Source organism: Electrophorus electricus, chromosome 7, assembly GCF_041902795.1.
Source record: "Electrophorus electricus isolate QZ-2024a chromosome 7, ASM4190279v1, whole genome shotgun sequence".
Taxonomy (NCBI): domain Eukaryota; kingdom Metazoa; phylum Chordata; class Actinopteri; order Gymnotiformes; family Gymnotidae; genus Electrophorus; species Electrophorus electricus.
Window position 1 is genome coordinate 14984861 of NC_137503.1, and position 23118 is coordinate 15007978.

Here is a 23118-nt window from a genome sequence, read left to right on the forward strand (position 1 = left end):
CCCAGATAGGCATTGGTACCGAAGTCCTGTGTGTGTGTGTGTGTGTGTGTGTGTGTGTGTGTGTGTGTGTGTGTGTGTGTGTGTGTGTGTGTGTGTGTGTGTGCGAGAAAGAAAGCCCCACACAAAGCTTTCCCTGTACCCTAGAACAATGACACAGCGCATTTTGTGGCTCCCTCTGAGGTAGCTCATGCTTATAAAAATTTAAGATAATTTAAATTCAAAATTTAATTCAAAACCTCATGACTTAATGCAATTAGTCTCTGAGACTCAGTTAATATGAATGTGAAATTTATACAGGCAACAAAAAAATAAATCAACTTTAAGCCTTATTCTGTATAACATTTATATTTAGATATTTAGCCAGGATGACAAAGGTATAAAAGGTCTATGTTTTAGTACTTTCTACCATCCAACAGCATGATGTAGGCCATCAAATAAAAGCTAAAAACATACATGATCGCGTCAATCCTCCTCATAGCATGCATACCATGACAATCGCAATAAACAGACAGAGACAGACAGACAGACAGACACACACACACACACACCACAGACACACACACACACACACACCACAGACACACACACACACACACGCGCACACGCACAAACAGGAGGTGATGAGATCACAGATGACGACATTATCTTAAGGAAAAGGAAAAACCACGATGGCAATGGCATTTATCGTATGAGGTCTGGCATTATTCGGAACTCAGATAGCCATGTGTCAGGTACTGGGATGGAGCTATTTGGAATAGTGTTTTTGTTTCCTTTTTAAACCATTGTTTTCTTAATTTTTTTCTCTAGTAAACTTATTTAGTCTGGTCAAGGGACAGGAAGTGGTGGGGAAGGGAAGAAGGTTTATTTGTGTGTGTGCACGCGCGTGTGCCGAAACAACGTGTATTGTTTCTGCTGAGCATATGAGCCTTCGGTGCAAATGCAGGCCGAGGCCTGCAGCATAAGACACTACACTGAATAACCACAGGAAAGATTGCACTGATCTTACCTCTGACACCTTGCACTCTGCGATAAGGAGAACAAAAAGGAGAAAAGTCCCTTCTTGGGGGTTTCTCTGCTGAGCGCTTCAAAAAAGCCACAAGCGAGGGGCACTACAAGCATGGCATAACTGCATTTTTATTAAAGGATGTGTGGCGTATTCTATTTAACAGCATGGTTTGTTTAATTATTACAATATCGTGATTCTTTTTTCATGTTTATGCTCATCACATACTAAGTGTACTAAGCTCATCACATACAAACTCTTAATATCCTCTTCACATAATGTAACCAACACACCCATTTAAGTTTATGTAGGGGGGGGGGGGCAAAGTTACTCAGAGATAAAAAGATCCGCACTGCTGTAGGTTTAATTACTACTCAAATCTGAGAGACTACAGGGCACTTTGAGATCACCAGTTTGTCTGCAGACTGTGGTATCATCAGCCTGCCCGCATATCGATCCGGCCAACCAGAATTAGCTTCTTTGGCGCCCCTGGGGACGGCCGGAAAACCCTCCGAATTTGTCCGGCTTGCTGCTACTGCGTCCCAGCGCTTAGCGGCACAGAGGAGCGCGGTAACCTGAGAGCCAGCGAGCCCAAATGGAAGAGCGCGAAGGTGATGATTGTGAGTAATATCTCGGCAAAAGATGATCGCCCGTGACAGTGTAATATTACCGAACGATAAATAAACGGAGCTAAAAGGGGAAAACCGAGAGACAGAGCGTCGGCGCGAGCTGGGGAGACAGGGAGAAGAGCTGCCGCCAGCTGAAAGGGAAAGCATAAATAAAAGCACGTCTTTTTACCTTCCTCAATTATCCGTCTTTTGACATGCAAGCTGAGCACATTGTAATTAACATGGAGGGAGATAATGGGGTCTCGAGCCACTGATCAATCTCGCACATATATTATCTGTCTTTTTTTGCCCGACCACGTTCACATTGTTTTTAAAGGAACAGAGGAAAAAAAAAAAAAAAAGTTTACTTCTTCGAGGGAGTTCTGGCTTTTCGAGTGTATATACGGCCAAGCTGCTTACAACACGTACAGCACAGATAATTGATTAAATTATTTTTTTTTTAATCTGCACATAAACATATTTGCTGTGGAGGACATACTGTAAAAGTATGATACTCACAGCACAGTAGTTGTCAGGAAAATCCTGATCAAAATTTGGCCTATAGCCAAATAGTCATCATTTAGTCAGGTTATCCATGAAGACAAAAGCAGAAACAGCATCTAGCTGTGTCGGTCAGTGAAGCCAGGGGCGTTAACCTTACATACTCACAAACTTGCGGGTAACTTGGACTTCTGTCCATTTGCACTTTGGAGCTTAGAATCTTTAAGTCTTTGAGTAAGTAAGTCATGTTCTTTAACAACAGACTTCCACTCAGCTGCCCAGCAGGTGTGTGTGTCCTTTCCATCTTTAAATTCAACTTATTCAGAAAGTCATTCTAAAGTAAGGCATTCGACCAACCACTATTCTAAAGTCCCAACTCTTGGGTAGTAGGGAAGCTCTGATACAGTTTCTAGACATAATTGATAAAAATGCATATGCCTTCTACTAAATTTCATATTTATTTTGATCTTTTTTTACATTTACATACATTATGCAAAAAAATGCTGTACCTCACGATTACTAACAGTATATAAATGTATATATAAACATAAGCAAATATTCCATGGTCAACAAAATAAAATTAATATGTCTGTGCCAAAATCAGCTATTTTAACACAGTATCCACTTTAAAATGACAACAGTAACTTAGCAACATATATTTGTCCATTGGTTGGATGCTGAACAATAAACTATGTAGCACAGTGGCAAATTTGGAAGACTACAGCTGGAGAGAAACTGGACAGTATTGTTCAAGGGCGAGGAAATGCCAACATGGTAAATAGTGAAACATTAGCAAAAATCTCCACTTAAATTGGCTGACCAGCAACATGACTTTCATATGTATTCAGGACACACAACCCATCCATGTATTCACACGAACACCCCCCCCCTCTCCACACACACACACACACACACACACACACACACACACACACACACACAGTCTCTCTCTCTCCCGTCTCTGCCCTTTTCCCTCCTCGTCCATTCCCAGCGACCTGTGCTGACCCACCTCCCACCTCTCTGTTGTTCAGACAGGAAGTGGTGCTGAGTGAACACTAACGGGACCAGCCCAGGGCTAGGCCCATTCCACAATACAGGCCAGCACCCTGAACTGCAGCCCACACCCACCCCGACCCACCCCACCATGCCTGAAGAAAGGGAGGGTGGGGGGGGAAGGTAGGCATCCTGTGTGAAACCGCATCCTTAACAAGCATCACTTGTGTCTCACTGTAAATAAATACCTCTCTCTCTCTCTCTCTCTCTCACACACACACACTCACTCTCTCTCTCTACACTTCCGTCATCTTTCAGTGCCAGTGCCCCCCGCATCTTCAAGTCCAAACAGGAAAAAGCACAGAAAAAGATGATGTGGGGGGGCGGGGAATATGAGTGTTTAATTTGCTGCTTACTGCAAGTTTCTCCACTGCCACCCACCCGACCCACACACACACACACCCGCGCCCACACACACACACACACACACACACACACACACACACACACACACACACACACACACACACACACACACACACACACACACACACACACACCACACTCAAAAACAAACACTCAGCCAGCTGTCAGGGACCTCATCCCAGACCCCTGCTCTTTTCCTGACTCCCGTCTTTACAATGTCAGCCCAAAGCCGGCCAGCCACCCACTGAAACAGGAAGTCCCAGTTAGGGGTTATACTGTTTACTGTACGCCTTTATGACTTTAAGGATCTTCCACATTGAAATGCTAACATGGCTAATGATTAATAAAAAATAACCTATCCTTGTTTGCATGGTCTCTTCTGCACAACACCAAAGTGGCCCAACGTTTGTTGATTACAGACTTTATTAGCAACAACAAAATACTTTTTACTGCCAGGAAGGGCCACAGTGAGGGTTTAGGGCTGATTAAGAGATAACGAACTGGTGAGCTCCACACTGTACACCTGTGAAATCTGGCCACACACTGCATACTTCTCAACTGACCACACACACACTTCTGAACTCTGGGCGCACACGTCAGGAATTACCACCATTCTCATGGTGGTCCTCTTTTGTTTCTCTAGCATTTGTTTGCTTAAAGAAATCATAAGGCATATCTGCCCCCCCCCCCTCTCCCAACACACACTCATACACAGCAGGTGATCTTATCAAAAGCAACTTTTATGTTTCTCAGTAGGACAGTATGGATGCTTCCTGGGAAATGAGCCTGTGCTGGCAACACTAAGGTCACCTTGTTCTACCAGGTGAGCTGTAGGAGCGCACGCACGCACACACATTAAAAGTCATGTTATGTCTTTGGGAAAGTGTACAAGTGCAAGAAAATAAGTGAAATGTTCTGCAGGTTATAAATATTAGAACTGATACTCTTTTAGTAAGCAGCAAATCAGAAGACAGGTGACCAGAGAACAGTTCACACTCCTCAGGGTTCTTTTCGGGGGGTGGGGGGGGGTGCATGTGTGTACCTGCATTATATTATTACCACATCCCAAGGCTAGTTGGATGCTGCTAATTGTACACCTTTCCACTGGAGTCACAACTAAGCAATCAAAAGGTAATAGCAACACACTTTTCCACTGGACTGTTGAAGGATTACAGAATTACACTCATCCCCACCGTCTACTGTTTAGTGATGTCTCAGGTTTGGCGCAGTGTCCCCAAGTTTGAGAGACTTCCTCCTTTTACTGGACAACAAAATGGAATTTGTGAAGAGTTCCAGTGCTGCAAAGAGGCTGGATGGGGTTTGAATTGCCGGAGTGTTTTGACAGGTCGAAGGGCTTGTCGGGGGCCCGTGGTTCTGACTCACTGAGAGGGTGTATGGGGCGGGGGGGGGGGGGGGGGGGTTACGGTGCTCGCAGGGAGACGAGGAAATGGAGAGGTCCGTCTTATTTTCACTGCAAATTAACCTTCAGCTCGGCAGGAGTGCAGCCAGGGTGACCCCTCTATTTAGTGAAGTATTACTCATATGTCCCTACACACACGCACACACACATACGCACACGTTATGTAATGAAATGTCAGCAAGACAAAGGGTAGGTTACACACATACACACACTCCTTTGTGCCTAAAAACTTTTCTTTTAATTTTGTTTTATACATTAAGCTCTTACTCTGACTGTCACCCTGAGACCTTTTTAAAATAGTCTTCCATTTTCTAATCACTGCAGAGGCTTGGTAGCTTTTTAAGCTCTCCAATAAACCAAAGAAAAACACAACACGCAGGGGCCGAAGGGCTTGGAGAGAAAAAAAAAATCTGTCCACGCAGCTTTATCCATCTTAGTTTACCGCTTTCCTTTCTTTAATTCGCATTATCTAGAGGATGTGTAAGCGTTCCTCCCTTCCATGTACTGGGGCCCACTGTCAAGCCCACGTGCCCGAGGCCGAGTTCGACAAGATGGACTCGGAGGAGGTGAGCTGCCCGTAGTCCCAGCCTCCGTGTCTGTTCCTTCCCAACCCCCACGCCTCCCTTTCGCCACGCCTCCGATCCACGACCATCTCCGGCTTGTGCAAAGATTCCTAGGGACTGGGGTGAAGGAGTGAAGCAGAGGAGCCTGGCCAACTGCACCATCAGCAGTTACATGAGACAGGAAGAAGTGGGTGGGGCCACAGGATGGCATGCAGTGGGGGGGAAACAGGGGTCCTCCTCACCAGCACAGATCAGTGACCCCCAGATGAGCCAGTAAATGGGGGAATATGCCTCCTCTCCTCTGCTGGCATGGGGACAGGGAGAGGGGGTGGGGCTCGGGGCTCTGGTGAGCGGAGAAGAGGACGGAGGAACTGGGAGGTGTCAGGAGAGCCTTCTTTACTGGGATTTAACTGCACGTGGATTCCATTACCTCTGCACAAATGTCACAATCGTCTCCATATAGGTGAGAGTGGAGGGTGTGTGTGTGTCTTGCGTGGGGCGGGTTGGCATGGCACCATGCCAAAGGATGGCTCAGAAAAAAATGAAGCCAGTCACACACACACACACACACACACACACACACACACACAGGAGGGCACAAAGGATAATGAATGACAGTGATGTATTAAAACTGAGCAGCGCTAAAACACCCTCAAAAACCCCCAAAAAGAGACAGACAACTTAGACGGTACGTGCACATTCAGGGAAATTTATACATGTAAGGACTATAGATAAAAGAGGAGACATTATAACAATCATCCATCAGTAAGTACTGTTTTCTGATGCTTCAGAATGAAAAGCTGGCATACCTTAGTTGTTTTGGCACGACTGGCATTCCATTCTTCCCATCAGAATTCAGTACAAGACTGAAAGGGGCGGGAACACTGAAAATAGCTACCTTGATCTGAAATATAAGACAGAAGAAAGAGGGAGAGAGAAAAGAGATGAACATCAGTATATTACAAACAGGAATTGATACCATTTTTTAAAAAGGTGGGGGGCGTCCCTTAAATTTACACAACCCACATAAACACGGCTGACTCAAAGAGGGAGGAAAAAAAACACAAACGTGATGAAATCCAACCACAAACGCTGATTTAAACAGTGACAAACTAATTCCAGGAGTTCTCAGAATGACCTAAATACATCTCAACACTTGTGAACATTTCGTTTCTTCCTTTTCTCTCTCACCACCAAGCACTTTTGACAGCAGTGATATTTACTCAACTAATAATCTGCAACACACGTCTGAGATGAAGCCTGGTGACTAGCACTCCGACTCATAACCATAAACGCCGCGTCCGCAAACTGCCACTCAAGAGTTCTTGGGAACACTGCCAGACGACATAAAGTGACAAGCAGCTTTAACGAATCCAAATCTGTGCAACCCATCAAACGGCAAGATTTGCATAGTAAAATCGCTCTCGTGGTGGTCAGCATTTAGTCAAGTGTTTCATTAAAGTGGGGGGGGGGGGGGGCAGGGTGAGAGAGACGGCCGATGACTTTATGGCCAACCATAGCCAGCCACGCCCACTGCCCCTCCCATGCAGAACCCCAACTGCCCATGTTAAATTTTGGTTAGCAATACCTCTGTTAGTGGGGGGCAAGGCTTGCAAAGATGCAGAGCGCAGAGCAGCTTGGGGTGAGGGATGCCAGACTGAGCTACAGAACAAGAGTCTTGTTCTTATGTACAATCCTGGACTTGTGGATGCATAAGCGAGAGAGAGAGAGAGAGAGAGAGAGAGAGAGAGAGAGGTGGCTGGAAAGCAGATAACACAGGTATTGATGGTGTGTGATAAAAAGTGGCAGAGACAGGGAAGAAAACAAACACACACAGTTACCCTAGCTTTAAAAACACAGTGAGCCATCAACACTTTCCCCAAACCTCTTCATTTGCTTTAACCAACAGTTGTGGAGCAAGCCCATGTGCTGAATCAGCTCTCTGCCATGGGTTCGAAGACACCAGCTGAGACAGCCTTAAACTTCTACCATATGTGCTCTTAATCTGCGTGGCTCACATAAACTGCAACTCGTCAGTTTTCAAAGAGAAAACCAGTTACCAGCTACTTTGGAGCAGTTTGATAATTGCCACCTATTTGTGTGTCAAGTATCCCACAAGAAATTAGCCTCAGAATGTTTGCTCTCTGAGTGTGTGTGTGTGTGTGTGTGTGTGTGTGTGTGTGTGTGTGTGTGTGTGTGTGTGTGTGTGTGTGTGTGTGTGTGTCTTGGAGAAGGGATAAACAGCTTTTTGTTTTATGAAGGCTTACAAATCAAGGTTGTGGCTCGATCATTCATCATTGTGTTATACAGTAGAAGTAACAATCACCCTAAAATAAATGAAGGTCATCTGAACTAAAAGCTCCTGCCTCCAACACACTGTGGCATTTCCAACAGCCCATGCAGCGATCAGAGTGAAAATGCCCCCCGAACCAGAATTTCACTCCAGGCCAATATTTTCACGTTATCATGTCAAAATAAACCCCACAAGCCACCAGTTCAATGCATGAGACACTTCATCCCCTACCAAAGAGAGTCATCTCCGCAGGCATATCATCTCCGCACTCATAAGAGTGCTCTTTCTATTACATGCTCTTTCTCTTGACCTGCCGCTGAATTGGTAGGGGTGGGGGGTCTCCGGAAGAGGCGTGTGATTTACGGGCCTTCTTCGCGACCTGCCGACAAGGTTAGAGGGTCACTGCAGACATTAACAGGTCACCGTGCGTCCCACTTGGGGACAATTACAGGCGGTCGCGGCTAAGTGGACACTTGATTGAACGCGACGGCGCGGCGGACGACGAGGCCGCACCGATACCAATCCCCAGAGCCATTTAGAAGAAAAGGCCCCGCGGTAGTCTGCATTTATGGCCGAATCCATCTTCCTTTACGCATTGCTGTGGTGGGGGCCGGAGGCGGCAGACGGTGGCATGACGGAGGGTTGTTCCCCATATGAGCCAGCGACGAGCATGCTAGCGGGGAGAAACAAAGCATGAGCGGAGAGCAAGGGGTGGGTGGGGGGGTTTCCCGTGCGAGCCGACCCCCGTGCAGGGTAGGCCTCCACTCGTGCTGCGCGTGTTAATAAGCGCCTCTGATCATTTTTCGACGCGTTTTATGGCAGATCGCAAGCCGCGATGCAATTAAACGCGATACAAAAGCTCGCTGTGCACGTCTCAGTGATGCAAGTTATGTGTGTATCCAATTATCACAGGTAGTTGTAAAGGTGGTAAGAACGCCATTTTCAAGGCCTCTAAAAATTCATGCTCTGCCGCTTTGTTCAGATTTATAAAAAATTAAAAAAAAACAGTTAATCAGCACAGCGCAACCACAGCAAACAGACAGCTTAACCTTAAGGTTTGTTTCCTCTTTTTGCAGAAGCTGGTCCTAAATATATTAATACTGTCATGTTTCCATGTTGAATATACATGTCTAAACATCAGTCAGAAATAACCAGAACATTCTAACCAGAAGCAGTGTTCTGTTTGGGTAAATCATTTGAATGTTTTTACTCCCCCACACCCTTTTTAAAAAACTACTCTAACAAATGCAAACAATGTTTACAGCTGGATGTGTTGGTTCCTTTTAAGAGGGTTACTAAGCTGACTTGCATTAGTAAACAGCAGTCATGGATCGCATCTATTTGAACCAAAAGTCTTTTGCTGCTACTTGTTAAGTAGTGGGCTAGCAACATTCACTGTGACACCATTTCTAAATCGACCATATTTATGACCATTTAAAAACAGGCAGTCTGGTTCAGATTTAGTTATTTTTCTCCCCATTAAACATGTAATCAAACTCAAAAGCCTTCAACAAGATACATGCATAAGAGGGCTATGTTCTTTTTAACTTTGAAAAACAGGTCTACGGCCTGTCATGGTGTTTTACCCTGGTCCATGCAGGTCAGTGTAAGCAGTGTAATCTGGTCCATGCAGTGTCAGTGTAAGCAGTGTAATCTGGTCCATGCAGTGTCAGTGTAAGCAGTGTAATCTGGTCCATGCAGTGTCAGTGTAAGCAGTGTAATCTGGTCCATGCAGTGTCAGTGTAAGAAGTGTAATCTGGTCCATGCAGTGTCAGTGTAAACAGTGTAATCTGGTCCATGCAGGTCAGTGTAAGCAGTGTAATCTGGTCCATGCAGGTCAGTGTAAGAAGTGTAATCTGGTCCATGCAAGTCAGTGTAAGCAGTGTAATCTGGTCCATGCAGTGTCAGTGTAAGCAGTGTAATCTGGTCCATGCAGTGTCAGTGTAAGAAGTGTAATCTGGTCCATGCAGGTCAGTGTAAGCAGTGTAATCTGGTCCATGCAGGTCAGTGTAAGCAGTGTAATCTTGTCCATGCAGTGTCAGTGTAAGCAGTGTAATCTGGTCGATGCAGGTCAGTGTAAACAGTGTAATCTGGTCCATGCAGTGTCAGTGTAAGCAGTGTATTCTGGTCCATGCACTGTCAGTGTAATTTGCTGCCCCCCCCCCCCCCCCAACTAAAACCTTACAATACCTCAGCTGCTTAACTGTATATACACGATCGCCCCCCTCCCCCCACCTCCTTGAAGGTAACCTTTGGCCATTAAGATCAGTTTTACAATGGAAAGTTAGGACAGCCAACCCAATTTATAAAACACGCAGAAAGAGTCAGCTCAGCCTTGGACTCCTTGAAGAACACATGGACTACATACATATTGACGTCACTCATCCAACAATCACTACTCCCTAAAGAATTCTCCTCTGTAGATCACAGGATCTGTGCAAAGCTAACAAAGCAGCACTGTAGCACGGTTCACGTTGGCCATTGGAGAGGTGATGAGAAGGTTGGGCGGTCCCAGGACATAGCAACGCACCACCAGGCCAGCATCTGCGTCAGTGTAACAGGCTCCATCAAAAGGGAGCGTAGTTTGGAGGGGGCGTGGCTGGTAGAGGGAAAGGAAGAGGTTGTGATGCATCTGGGGGGAGGGGCCAGGGGCAGAGTCCATTCTTTAAAAGCACCAACTCACATTGGGTATGGAGAGAGTGGCAGAACCTTTGAGCAGAACCAGTCTCACGCCTCTCACCACTGCAACCACGTCCGGCAGCTGTGAGCTGTTTGAGTGGCTGCATGATCCAGGTCAATAATACGGAGGAATATGGAGCATGGAGAAAATAGCGGCCGATCCTAGTACAGGCGGAATGGACTGGTTAGGAAGAGAGACAAAGAGTGAGAGAATAAGAGGAATACCAGGTGTATGTGAGTGAGTGAGTGAGAGAGAGAGAAAGCAACTTAGGGACAGAGAAAGCAAAAGGAAAGAGTACCCGGGCATTGTCTTCCACACCTCCTAAAAATAGAAACATGTTCAAAAGGAGATGTGTGATAGTGTGAAGAAGGAGAAGCGGGGGAAAAAAAAAAAAAAAAAATCACTTAACCCAGCGTCTGCTGGACTATCCTATTACTGCCGGAACCCTGCTACAGATATCTCCCCTTTACCACCGAGAGTGTGGAAAGTGTGTAGTCTCGGTCTGTCTGTGTGTGTGTGTGTGTGTGTGTGTGTGTGCGTGCGTGTGTGTGCGTGTCACAGAGAGGAGAGACTAGGAAGCAATGAGTGTGCACGGAGGAAGCAGGCTACAAGCATGAACAGCTCCTCTACTCCCTCTCCCATACACCCTCATTAACCGGGCTCCTTTCCAATTCGTGCAGGGAGAATCCCCAAGATAACCCTCAAGAGCCTGCCTTCCAAGAGAAAAATAGATTTTATATATATATATGTGTGTGTGTGTGTGTGTGTGTGTGTGTGTGTGTGTCGTGTTGGGCCTGAGCAACAGGCCCCTGCTCTAAAGACAACTTGTAAGCAAGTGAGCATCAGGTGAGTGCACTCTGGGTACCACTTATTTAAGGCTGGTACAAGTGCAATGATCATCATTTGATGCATCATTTGCATCATTTACTGGTAGCCCTGTTACAAAGGCATGACTAAATTATTTGGTTATTTCGACTGCTGTTTGCTGTCGGCAGAACCACACCGCGCACGCATCAAACACCCAAATGAAGGCGGCTGGCAAGTGCTCTAAAGTCAGTTTTTCTCCTTTTCTTTCCCAGAGATCACGTCAACAAGCTTTGAGCCTTTAGGCCTCAGATCCACAGCTAGAGGGTTTGACAACACTACTCAAACAACCGATAAATCTTATAACACCAAGCCCACTTTAATTGTTGTCACCGGGGAAAGGTGTGCTTACAGAGCAGAAACAAGGAAGTCGATGTTTTCTGGCAGCACAACTTAAACCGCCACCAAACCAACATGCCTTAAATATTTTTGTGAAGGAGTAACAAAGTGATTCACCAACTCTCGGCGACACACTTTCATTGACTGCCTTGAAGGACATTTTCTTGTACCTCGACGTGAAAGTTTACACTCAGCGAGGCTAAGCTTTTCCATTTTTACCACTTCCATCTTCGTCTCGGGGCGTGTGACGTTGCTGCCATGCTTTGAGTCATTCTGATGTAGCAAGATGCCTCTGAAATGATGGGGGACTTTGCAAAACCCGTGGCCTGTGACTGAACTAAAGTGGCCAGAAAAGGCTTACCCGGTGGAAACAAGAGCCACGGATGGGGTGGCCGCAGGAGGAGATGGAGAGTTTCGTCCCCAAGCTCTCAAGGAAGCCTCTGAAATGGCACAGGCGTCCCATTATAGCAGAACAACGACGAAAGTGATGTCTTATGTCATTACGTGAGCTTAGTGGAAGCTTCCTGCACGCATGTGTGCGTGCGTGCGTGCAATTAGGCTTGATTCAATCAGAGCCTCATTGTTTAATGAAAGGTAATTGCAGTAATCAACCATCTTGGGTTAAGTGAAGCTTTAACATGCGCTCAAGGGGCCGACGGCCTAAACACAGACAAGACACCAAAGAAAGGCGTCAAACTCCGAATGTAACCTCAAGAACCTGCAGGTAACCGTATCAATGGGCCAGCAGCACTTAAACTTACAATCATCATAAAGAGCCGACAACAAAGTACACAGAAATGCACTCAAAATTCCTCTCACACCGCACTGAGATATTAAACCATTGATTCTCTCATTTTTCTTTGCAATGATCAATTGATTAGCCAACACTTTAGAGAAGCATACATTATGTTTGCAGTCATAACATGAAAATGCTTTTAGAACAATATCCAGAAATTCATGAGAGTATTCCTCGCATTGGTTTGTTGAAGCATCATCAGTCACAGGCCATGAATTTGCTTAGCTAGGCCTTGGAAGCTCCATCAGCTGTCTACTTTGTTGGGGGGTTTTTTGCATTGAAGTGCATCAGTACTTTACAGTAAGGTATACATTAGGCCATGTCAACAGGTCCACCAACAATCTAAGTAAAAAGAGTTTACTGCTTACAAAAAACAAAACAAACAAAAAAACAAAAAACAAAAAAACCCAGCTAAAAATAGTGAGTTACACAGAGAAAGCTCCAGCCACAGACATACGAAGCCCCTCCTTGTCACCTTGTTTATGAAGACAGCCCTGGCAGGAAAAAGGTTACAAAAAACTCCCTTGCTCTGCTCCTCTCAGACAAACAACAAAGTTAAAAGAGTTGCACTCACAACAGGTAGCAAAAAAAGAATGAGGCACAAAGTGAACTTTGCGAACTCTCACTCTCAACAATAAACCAATGATGAGTGCGGGACGCAGATAGAACGCGTAAACGGGGAGGAGACCCTAGAGCTCGTGTCTGACTGCAAGCAGGGTTGCCATGGCGTCCCCTGGGAAACCGTCTGAATGGCTCCCGGCTCGACTGCCGAGTGCCGGAGGGCCGAGCCACCTGGCCGCCGGACAAAAGCGCTTCCACGCACCCAGCACCATTCCCCAAGTGGCTCACCATAGACAGCGCAAATGAGGTATGGGCCCTAACCCTCATACCCTTCATGGGCCCTAACCCTTGAAAAGCAAGGCCCTACCGGGTCTGGTTAGCTTACTTTTAGCTCTTGCCATGCACTGGGGAAGGGAGAGTGGCAGACTTGTTGCCCGAGTGCTCTGTCTGAGGTAATTACAACTCCTTATTACCGTTACTCTGCTAAGCTTACACGTATACCACATAAACAAGCAACGGCCAGTCAATTAAGCCCACCTGGATATCAGCAGGGTTCAAAACAGCAAGTAGAGCCGTTTCATGTACACACACACAAACACACACAAAAAGAACATCAAAGAAAAGTTCATTCAGTTTACAGTCCTTTGATTTCATGCTAAGATTCAATTTCAGAAAAAAGAGCATCTATTTGCAATACTAATTAAGCACCATGCACAAATAAGGTCATTAATTTACAAACCAGTTTCCTAATTAAATGTGTTCTAATTGTGGACACATTACATCTGAGGGGAAGGGGGGGGTACTGAGAAGTCGCTTAACACCCACGCACGCACATGCCAAGACAAAACAGTTCAGAGACAGATCCAAAAACGCACGTTAATCACCACAGTCAGCAACATTAGCATCTCGCTGTCCCCTTCTCCACCATGACCTCCACCACCAATCAGAGAGCCCAGGGTGCTCACGAGCTCAGCAGTCTTATTACACCCGCAGCGGTGTCGCTAACTCTAGAGTGAAAAATCTCCACCGCAACCTTCACCCACCCCACCCCCCACACTGGAGAAAATGTCCTGATCAAAGGTGAGCACAGTGCTCCTGAAGTACATTCTGACAGCAGTGTGGGTACACCGTGTTAACCCTCTCATCTGCGTGTAGCTCCCACTGCAGATCCTACCAAAAGGAAGTAAAAACAGAATTAGGACCTCCCTGCAGGCTAAGCCAATCCCAGTTTAAGGGTTTCCTTTACTTAAACACCTGGCAGGTGAAGTAGGTGGGGCTTTGAAATACATCCATAGGCTGAATATTGCTGGCTAAAACTGCAACCAAGCAACACACATGGATGATTTAAAAACGTAAAGAGGGCCCAACACAGCACTGGCCAGATGGGACATGAAGGTGTTGAGAGGACCGGTGGATTTCCAATTTTTTCCCCCCACCATGTTTTTTTTGTTGTTGTTGTTGTTTTGTTTTTTGCAGCAAGATACGAGAGTTTAGTTATGGAAAGCGCAAAGGAAAAGCAGCCGACATAGCAAGAGCAAACCAGCCCACTCTGCACAGGAGACCTCGAGGGTGGCCCCTTAATGAAAATAGAGGGCGCTAGAGGGCGCCGACAGTGTCCTACCGATGAAGCAGAATAGCCCAGAAAGGACAGTAGACGCTCCGCCCACAGGTCCATGGAGGAGGCAGGTGCTCCTCGGAGTGCAGGAGGGTGGGGGGTGACTGAGCCCAGCTAAGCTCGCAACGCCACAGCTGGCATTGAGAGACTTGTGACAATCACACCATTCCGACTTCTAATCCATCTACTAATCCAATCAGTCTGGCTCAGGAGCCAACAGTAAAACGTGGAGGATGAGCTATAGCTCACAGATCAAAACAGGCTACCACAGACTGACCAAGGAACAGGGAAAAAGAGGCTCCCCTGGCTTTGCTCTAAATGACATGTTATCTTTAAGCCCATTATTATTATTGTTGTTATCCAGAACTGTTCTGCGAACAGAAAAGTATATCATGGTGTCTTTAAAAGCTTGTGCCAAACCAGCCTTTAATTTTGGGCATAATAACCTAGCATTTAGTGACTTAAAATGTTTCATATCAGCATGCAATACGCTCTGATTATTCAGAGTTTGGTGCCAATACTTTAAAAATGTAAACAACAACAGGTCATTTAGAGCTAAAGAAAAACAAATGAGGAAGTGTGCTGAACTTTACAGTGGAAAGAAAAGTGATATCTGATTTTTATCTTAAATCAATCAATCACTCTCGAAGCTTGGAGGCCCCAAATGGTAACAAAAGCAAAAAAGCAAAAAGATAAAACAAAGTTTTTCCGTGTGCCTCAGAGGTGACAGCAGGAAACTACACTGAAGGAAAAAAAACCCAAAGACAGAAAGAGGGGAAGAGAGAGAGAGAGAGAGAGAGAGAGCGCGCACTGGCCACCAGCCAGCGTCCAGAGTTACCATGGAAACAGGAGGCTGTATCCGTCTGCATTTCAAGCTGCCCGATGCCTGACCAATGGCTGTCCTGCTCAACACAGCCAGCCCGATGAGGAAGGTACACTACACAGAGATACAACACCTGCATGCATCCACATCAGGACACAGATCGCACACACCAACCTCTACTGATGCAACATCGCTCACAGCTTAGCACATCGTTCGCTTTTAATGTTCCAACCGGCCACGTCCAGCCCACAGTATACCAGCATTAGCACCGTTCCAAAAGAATAATATTCAAGAAACAACCAACCAAAAAAGCAAACACACGATTCATGATCAAGAAGGCAGTGTAAGTGGGAGCTATGTTAAAGTGTGCTTCACCTCCTTGCCAAGCGAGGACCGAAAGTCGCAAAGGTGAGGCATGAGGTTTTAAAGCAGGGCCAGCTTCCCTTTACCCAGGTCCATTTATGCATAAGTGAGCACACAAACCTGTTCAAACAGCCTCTCTCTCTCTCCCCTTCTCCCTCACACAGCTCATGAGCACGGCTACAGCAGCACCACTGTTTGATCTCCAGTGTTTTCCTTAATCTAGGTTGTCAAGGTTGTTGAAGGCTGTTTACTTCTCCTGAAAAAAGTTCTCTCTCTCTCGCTCTCCCCCTTTCTCCTTCTCTCCTTCTCTTAGACAATGACTAACCCAAAGCACTGAGCTCTTCCCCCAAAGCCCTGTAACCAAGGTACTTGCGCAGTTGCACTTTATGTTTCAGTACTGGTGCAAAGAGTGAATTAACAAATAAATCATTGGTAATTACTTGGATAATTTAATTAATTTAAAATAAAATCTTATAAACAAAAATTAATTTTCTCATCTCCACTCTTACAGGTGAGAATTTTCAAAAATTAAAATTTAACTGTTCAATATATTATTTTCACCAAACACTTTTTTAGAAACACTCCCATTCACAAGCCACTTTATTAAGTACACTTATCTCAACGGTTTTACAGGTGTCCCGTTACAGACTGTAGCCCATCTGCTGTCAGGCACAGCGTCGGCCACCCTCTACCCCAGTCACCTCTGGTCAGGATTTGGCCACAGGACCACTGCTGCCTGGATGTTATTTAGGTAGTGGACCATTCTCAACATAACAGTGACACTGACATGGTTGTGGGTATAGTGTTGGTGGTCTAACAGGCACAGCATTGTTGCTGGAGTTTTTACACATTTCAGTGTCACTGCTGGATTGAAAGTGTTGTTTGTGCCCCCCAAAATATCCAGGCAACTGCAGCCTTGTGGTCAGACACTCACTATTCATGAACAGTTGAAGGATGGTTAACGAATAGTGCAGTTTCCAACTGCTCCTACGAAATGTTAAGTACGTCTGTGTTTTGTAATAAAGTGGATGGTGAACATATTAGATTTATTCGGATTTGTATTTAGCTTACAAATTCGAGTGAATTTTATTGAAATATGTATGTATACAAACACTGAAACCTGACTGTCAAATAATCAGAATGTGCCAATTTACATTACTTCGATGAAATGGTTAATAATATTAAATATAAAAAAACTAATTAACTAACAAATAATCGCCATTATTACAACTAAGAAAATAGTTATATAATCAGTATTCATGTCCCTATCGTCATTAATTGTTTGGTAGGCATAAAAAAATGTTTAGTATCTCAAATAGCATATGCATTTTTTCTTTTTTTATTTGCAAATCTACAGACTTATTATTTTTACATATAAAAATAATTTATTATACATAAAAGCAAAAACATAAATGAACATATTTAATAAAAATGATCGGTACAGACGATGTGAAGTACTTTTTAAGTGGGTGGGCCATTCCCCCGGCGAGATCGGAGTAAACTCTTAAAACGGAAATTCTTGAAACAATTTATGTACGAGAAAAATATGAACTTTCCCAACTCCGAAATGTCGAAAACCAAACTTACGATTGAGACACGTTTAGGCTACTAAAATAACCCTCGGTTCTGGAGCAAGTGTTCCCAAATTGCAACAGTTTCGCATGAGCCTGAGGTGGATAAGTTGTACAAAACTTCATGACACAAAATTGCTCAACTGTATTAGGGTAATGTAAACTACAACTAAAACGAAAAACACACAGAAGAAAACACTGTCAACATATAGTGTGCCGTATGCTACCATCACCCATGTTTATGGCTGAGAGAACACGTGGGGAAAAGCCCCCTAGCCCTGGTTGTGCTCCAAGAGAAATCTCTGCTTTCTAACTTGTACCTCCAACCCTAGAGTGCAAATCCTTAACTTTGCAACTTCCAGTCAAGACGTAAAGTGCATCAGTTGTTTTCAAGAGGCCATCGTTTCGCCTCATATATCTATGGCACTGCCATGCAGCCTATGAAGCAATACGTTTCAACAAACAGAATGAACGCAACAACTTGCTAGCTGGAGTGCTAACTTCTGAAAAGTACCTTGGCCATCCTGCTGGTTTTATCTTTGAATTGCGCCTTTCAAACGATAACATGCAGACGCAGAGTTTCGAATGAAACCAGAGGCGGTCATTCCGCATCGCTTCCAAACACTGTTGTTGTTTGTTTATTTGTCAAGTTCGCCATTAGATACAACAACTAAAAAGAACATGTGATAACAAAGACAACTCCATGTGCATGTTCCGAAAGTACAAGGGAAATATTACGGAGGACCGTGAAGAACAATATCAACTTACCCGGAATTGCACAAGGCTGATAGATGCAGCGGCTATAACTCGAGCGTATATTCAACTATTCACTCTATCTTGTGTACCACGACAGCGTGCAATAAGCACACTGTAAACACTATTACTCCGCTCAAGGGACTAACTTCAACTGCAACAAGAGATCCCTGTGCCGCGTTGACGGAAAGCACCGATTCAAGGAGCAAATCTGCGCTTTCACGCGACCTTCTCTCCCGGTTATGAAAGCGAGATCCTTCTCACGTTATTACACTTTAACGTGTCTTGCGAGAGAAAAAAAGTCGCGGATTTATTTTTGTTATTTTTTGATGTTCCAAGTCCGTGACGTCATATCCACCTGCTGGGTAAACAATGTTCGTTGCGGATTTTGCAGCTACAAAATATCGCCAAAAGTAGATGTAATTAAATAAAGTGTTAATACGTGAGTATTAGACGTGTGAGGTTGACTTTGTCCCTATTTTGTGCGTGGGTTGTTTTTAACAGTAGCAAGGCTGTTCGAAGTGAAAGTGTTCTGGGGCTAACTGGCTAATTGCAATTGAAATAAATGGAGCTTTCCTCGCCCTTTTTACTTGACTTTATCCAATGAAACGAGGCAAGTTCGGAGGGTAAAAGTTCAGGAGAAGGACAACCCCGTATGCGAGGAACTAGCGAAAGAATGAGACGTCCCTGACAACCAGAATACCAAACTTCAGTTCTCACTTTCCTCAGTTCATAGCTTGTCCTGGTCTATGGTTGGTTTTCCTTTTCGTTGTGTACTTTCCCGTTTCATCGTTAGCTACGATAGTGCGTGTTCTTCGTTTTCATTGTAAGACGGTTTTAAGGCATCGTCGATTATGGAGGTTTCATTCCTACTTTCGTTTTTCGAAACTTCGAAAAATAGTAGCTGCACCGTTTTATGCATTACCAAGTATTCACTTATAGAAAACCAACCTTCGTACCTCTCTCAAGCTGAACTTGTTTATTACTGCATTATATCGCACTTTTTATGCCCAGGAACCAAACCCTGCAGCAGACATAATTCAGTAAAAGTTAATAATAAACAGTTAATAATAAACAGTGAGGAATAGTCATACTGGTTTAGATGCCGTTAAAATTCAGAACAACATACAATTACCAGCATAAGGAACATAAGAAAAGAAAATCTGCACTTGGTAAAGGCCTGCGAGGTACAGTACGCATAATTTTAGATGTGCTTATTTACACGGTTGTATAGCATCTTTAGGCATACGCCCGTTTCTTCCTCTTGTACTGTGGGAACCCTGAGAGAGCTGTTTCACGAGTATATGGCACCACCGTCTGGTATCTGTTCTGAATTGCCGTTGACTGCTTGTAGTTGTGAACAATACACAAAAATATAATTGTGCCCAGTCTACATTAAAATATCGCTTAGTTAAATATGTCATTGCCAAACCTCATTAATTGTCCGATGAAATCTACGATGGTTAATCATTTTTAGAATCCAGTGGACATCTACAACAATTTCTGTCCCATGGAATATTTATAATCCCACAGAGTATTTGTGTACACAACCTTACACTATGTGCTGCCATATGTTTTTCACCATTTTACATAACCGCAAGCTATGGGAGAGTTTTGTTACTGGACTGATGGCTACCAGGGTGACGTCTGGTGTCGAGGGGCTTCACTGCCCTATATAGCTGATCCAGAAAACGTTAATGACACAACTATAGCCTGTAGGCACAAGAGAACTCCATCAATCATAAATTAGGCCTCTTGTGTGTGAGTGTACTTCACTGTGACTTATGAATGTTTTCTTCTGTCTCTCTCTCTGTCTGCTCTCAGTGGCATTAACCAAGCCATTTAAAAAAAAAAAAAAGAATTGGGGAAATTGGCTAATTAAATACATTGTAATAACAATGTATGGATTCTTTGAGGATATTTCATGGCCTAAATGCCACGACATCAATAATACCAGTTCATTAGCATAATTACCTCATAAGGAATCTGTCAGTTTTTAATTATGTATGCTACAATGTGTGTAAATAGGAAGTGGATCTTGCTGACCTTTGCTTTGTACAATATTATGTACAGTATTCACAATGGAAGAGGTGAAGGTTACAATACAGATACATGTACCTGAAATTGCTATTTTCCACTAAATGTTTAATGGCATTTCATTTAGAGTATACAATCTGTGACATTATATACCATTTACCTTACTTTTTCCACTTTGAAATGAATTTATATCTCCAGAACCCTGCAACAAAATTAGTGGAAGAATCCAGATCAGTTTAGTATCTGTATTCATCTAGTAAAGGTGCACCTGACTGTGGCTTGAGCATTGCTTGCAATGCTCTGAACAGAAAACAAAAGTGTTACATGTCAGCACTATGTAAAGCATCACATGGTTGAGACCTCACCGGTGCCCGGTTATGTAACACAGTCTCAACACGCACTCACGCTGAGCAATGAACTAATTAGAATTCTGTTAATTGGGTAATTAAGCAAATGAAAAGCTCTCAGTTTCCAAGGGGGACGACTTGCAAACGATTGCCTCCCCACAGCTTAAGTCACGGGGAGACGGAAAAGGAACAACAAAAACCTCGTGCTTAATGAAAGAGAACCCACTGGAGAGCAGGGAAATATAGCAAAGGGACCATCACCTGCTTCCACTGTTAACCTCTGAAAAATAAGATGAGCCAAATCAGTATTTACTCAGGTACAAAACGTGGCCTGTTTTGCGGTAAACATCATGAAAAGTAATAGGAATATGTTGTTCGTGACAGCCTGTAGATAATGCGCTGAAAATACTCTCACTGAGCCTTCACAAATATCGGGTAAGCTCACAAGATTTAAAGAGTAAAACAAAAGACGAAAAGAAAGAATGAAAAAATGATCTAATGATGAAAATGCAGTTACATAATGATTAGAGTAGTAAAACACGTCCACTGTGTTCAGAATGCCAGATATATTTAAAACCGAAACAACTTGAATATCCATGAGTGCACAGAGATACAAATATAGCTCAACATGTAGTTGCACTGTGACTGTACATACAGCTGACTTAGAAGATGTGTGGTTTGTCTTATGGCTTAGTTTGCCGCTGAACTGCTGAACAAGCTGGCCATGCTGTGTTATTGCAGATTATCCACTCACTACCTAATTCTCTTTCTTGCTTTATTTTATTTATTTTTTAAAATTTATTTTAATTATGAGATTTTGCCCCGACCACTAGATGGTGACAAATATGTAACTGGGAAGAAAAAACCCTGCTTATGTCATTTTAGTAAGTAAGTAAATGGGGAATGTTTATCATCATTATTTATTTATTTATTTATTTATTTATTTATTTATTTATTTATTTATTTAAAATATTAATAATACTTCTTTTATTTCATGTTGCACCTCAAGGTCACTTAAGAAAAAGCAGAAAAGAGAAGTGAGAGTGTTGAAATGTTCAATGTTGAGATAGGACATAGTTCCTGTGGGACACAGGTAGTGTGGGAAGGAATTCCAAATGGCCAGACGGGTCTCAAGTACCACCAGTGCCACAGCTCCTGGTTGTGCAAACTGAGCAGGAAAGAGTGAGTTTGAGGAGTTTGGGGAGTTTTGAGAGTCATTAGCTGTGAAAGCAAAGTTACTCAACTGAAATCTTGTTCATGTGTGTGTGTGTGTATGAGACAGTTGTATCTGCTTATTGATCTGCTTATTGCATTCAATAAAGAGGATGAGACTGGGCACTGCTTTGAAATGAAAAAGCTACTCGTACTTCACTAAGGATGAGCAAGATGGCCGGTGTGACTGGTGAAGCATAATTTATGCTGAGCACATGTGTGTGGGCCATGGCAGCTCAGGTTTGAATACATTGCAGATGGTGGTTTTCTCACATATGCCAATGAAGAGGGAACTGCAGTCATTTAAATGTAAGACATTTTCAGGATCTTTTAACCAAAGTAAAGGCTGATGTCAGGCAGGGCTGTGGGGCTAAATATAAGAGAGAGTAAGATTACAAATATTTTGGTGGACCCACAAATTAAATATTGCTTTAAAGTTAGAGTCCATAGAATTTTTAAAATGTGGATAAATGGATATAGGAAGCAAAGGTGTGATAGACAAAGTATGGACATTATTCTGAATGCTGTCTGCATACTAGTTGAAATTAAGATCATGTCAATGAATTATCTGACCATGGGAGAGTATATAGAAGTAATAAAAAGATGGGGACCAAGAACTGAACCTTGAGGGACACCATGCATGACAGGGGCAGAATAGGACTTCTAGTTATCATTAGGCACAGCACAAAGTTAAGTCTATGAGAGAGTAAGGGCGTAAACCAAGCAAGAGAAGTGTCACTCATGCAATCAAAAGCTGAACTGAGGTCTAGCAGAAGAAATATCTTACAACTGTCTTTTTAAATTCTGTAATCATGTATCTATCATGTACTCTGAGCAACTTGTACGCCTTCATTTGCTCTGATTATAGTTCAAACAGAAAAGGTTGGCATTAAATGTGTAAAGAAAGTGGACTGTTCAACTGTTTATCTGAAACAGTGCCTTCACAATTTACATATTATACTTGCTTTGTTCCAGACCCACATGTGACACCAAATTGTAGAATAGCACTGTAGCTCTGAAAAGTCTGATACACAGCTCTCTGGCCTTTTCAAGTCCCCATGATGGCTGAGAGCCTAAGGCTATGAATGATTGTCAACAACACTTGGAATTCTGTAAACAAATACTTTTGCTGGAAAAAAAATATGTTGACTCTCAAGTGTCCTCTTCACTTGTTTGAATGGGCTGGGATGTGAAGTGCTGCCCTCCACAAGTGGAGTGGTGTACCGCTGTCCATCACAGCAATTCAAATGCATTTAAATCCCAGATGCACTGTGACAACAGATAAGGTCCTCCGGACAATACTATTTCATGTTTACATATGTAATGGACAGGAAGGCTTTGTCTGATATT

The 23118-nt window shown here is 43.7% G+C and overlaps 1 protein-coding gene across 5 annotated transcripts in view; it reads right to left on the bottom strand.

Annotated features, from left to right (window-relative positions):
- The window catches only part of foxp1b (forkhead box P1b), a 133646-nt gene extending 115054 nt beyond the window's left edge, over positions 1–18592 (bottom strand). Inside the window, exons 1-2 of one of the 5 annotated variants that reach the window (XM_035524649.2) lie at positions 18188–18592; positions 6324–6418 (exon numbers count right to left, since the gene is read on the bottom strand). In XM_035524649.2, coding sequence (XP_035380542.1) covers positions 6324–6349 — 26 coding nt within the window. In that variant the 5' untranslated portion in view covers positions 6350–6418; positions 18188–18592. Of the gene's footprint in view, positions 1–5944; positions 6018–6323; positions 6419–18187 lie in introns of those variants that run through there. The other 4 variants (XR_014124571.1, XM_035524655.2, XM_081717830.1 and 1 more) reach the window with 4 other exon arrangements.
- Between the last annotated feature and the right edge of the window lie 4526 nt (positions 18593–23118).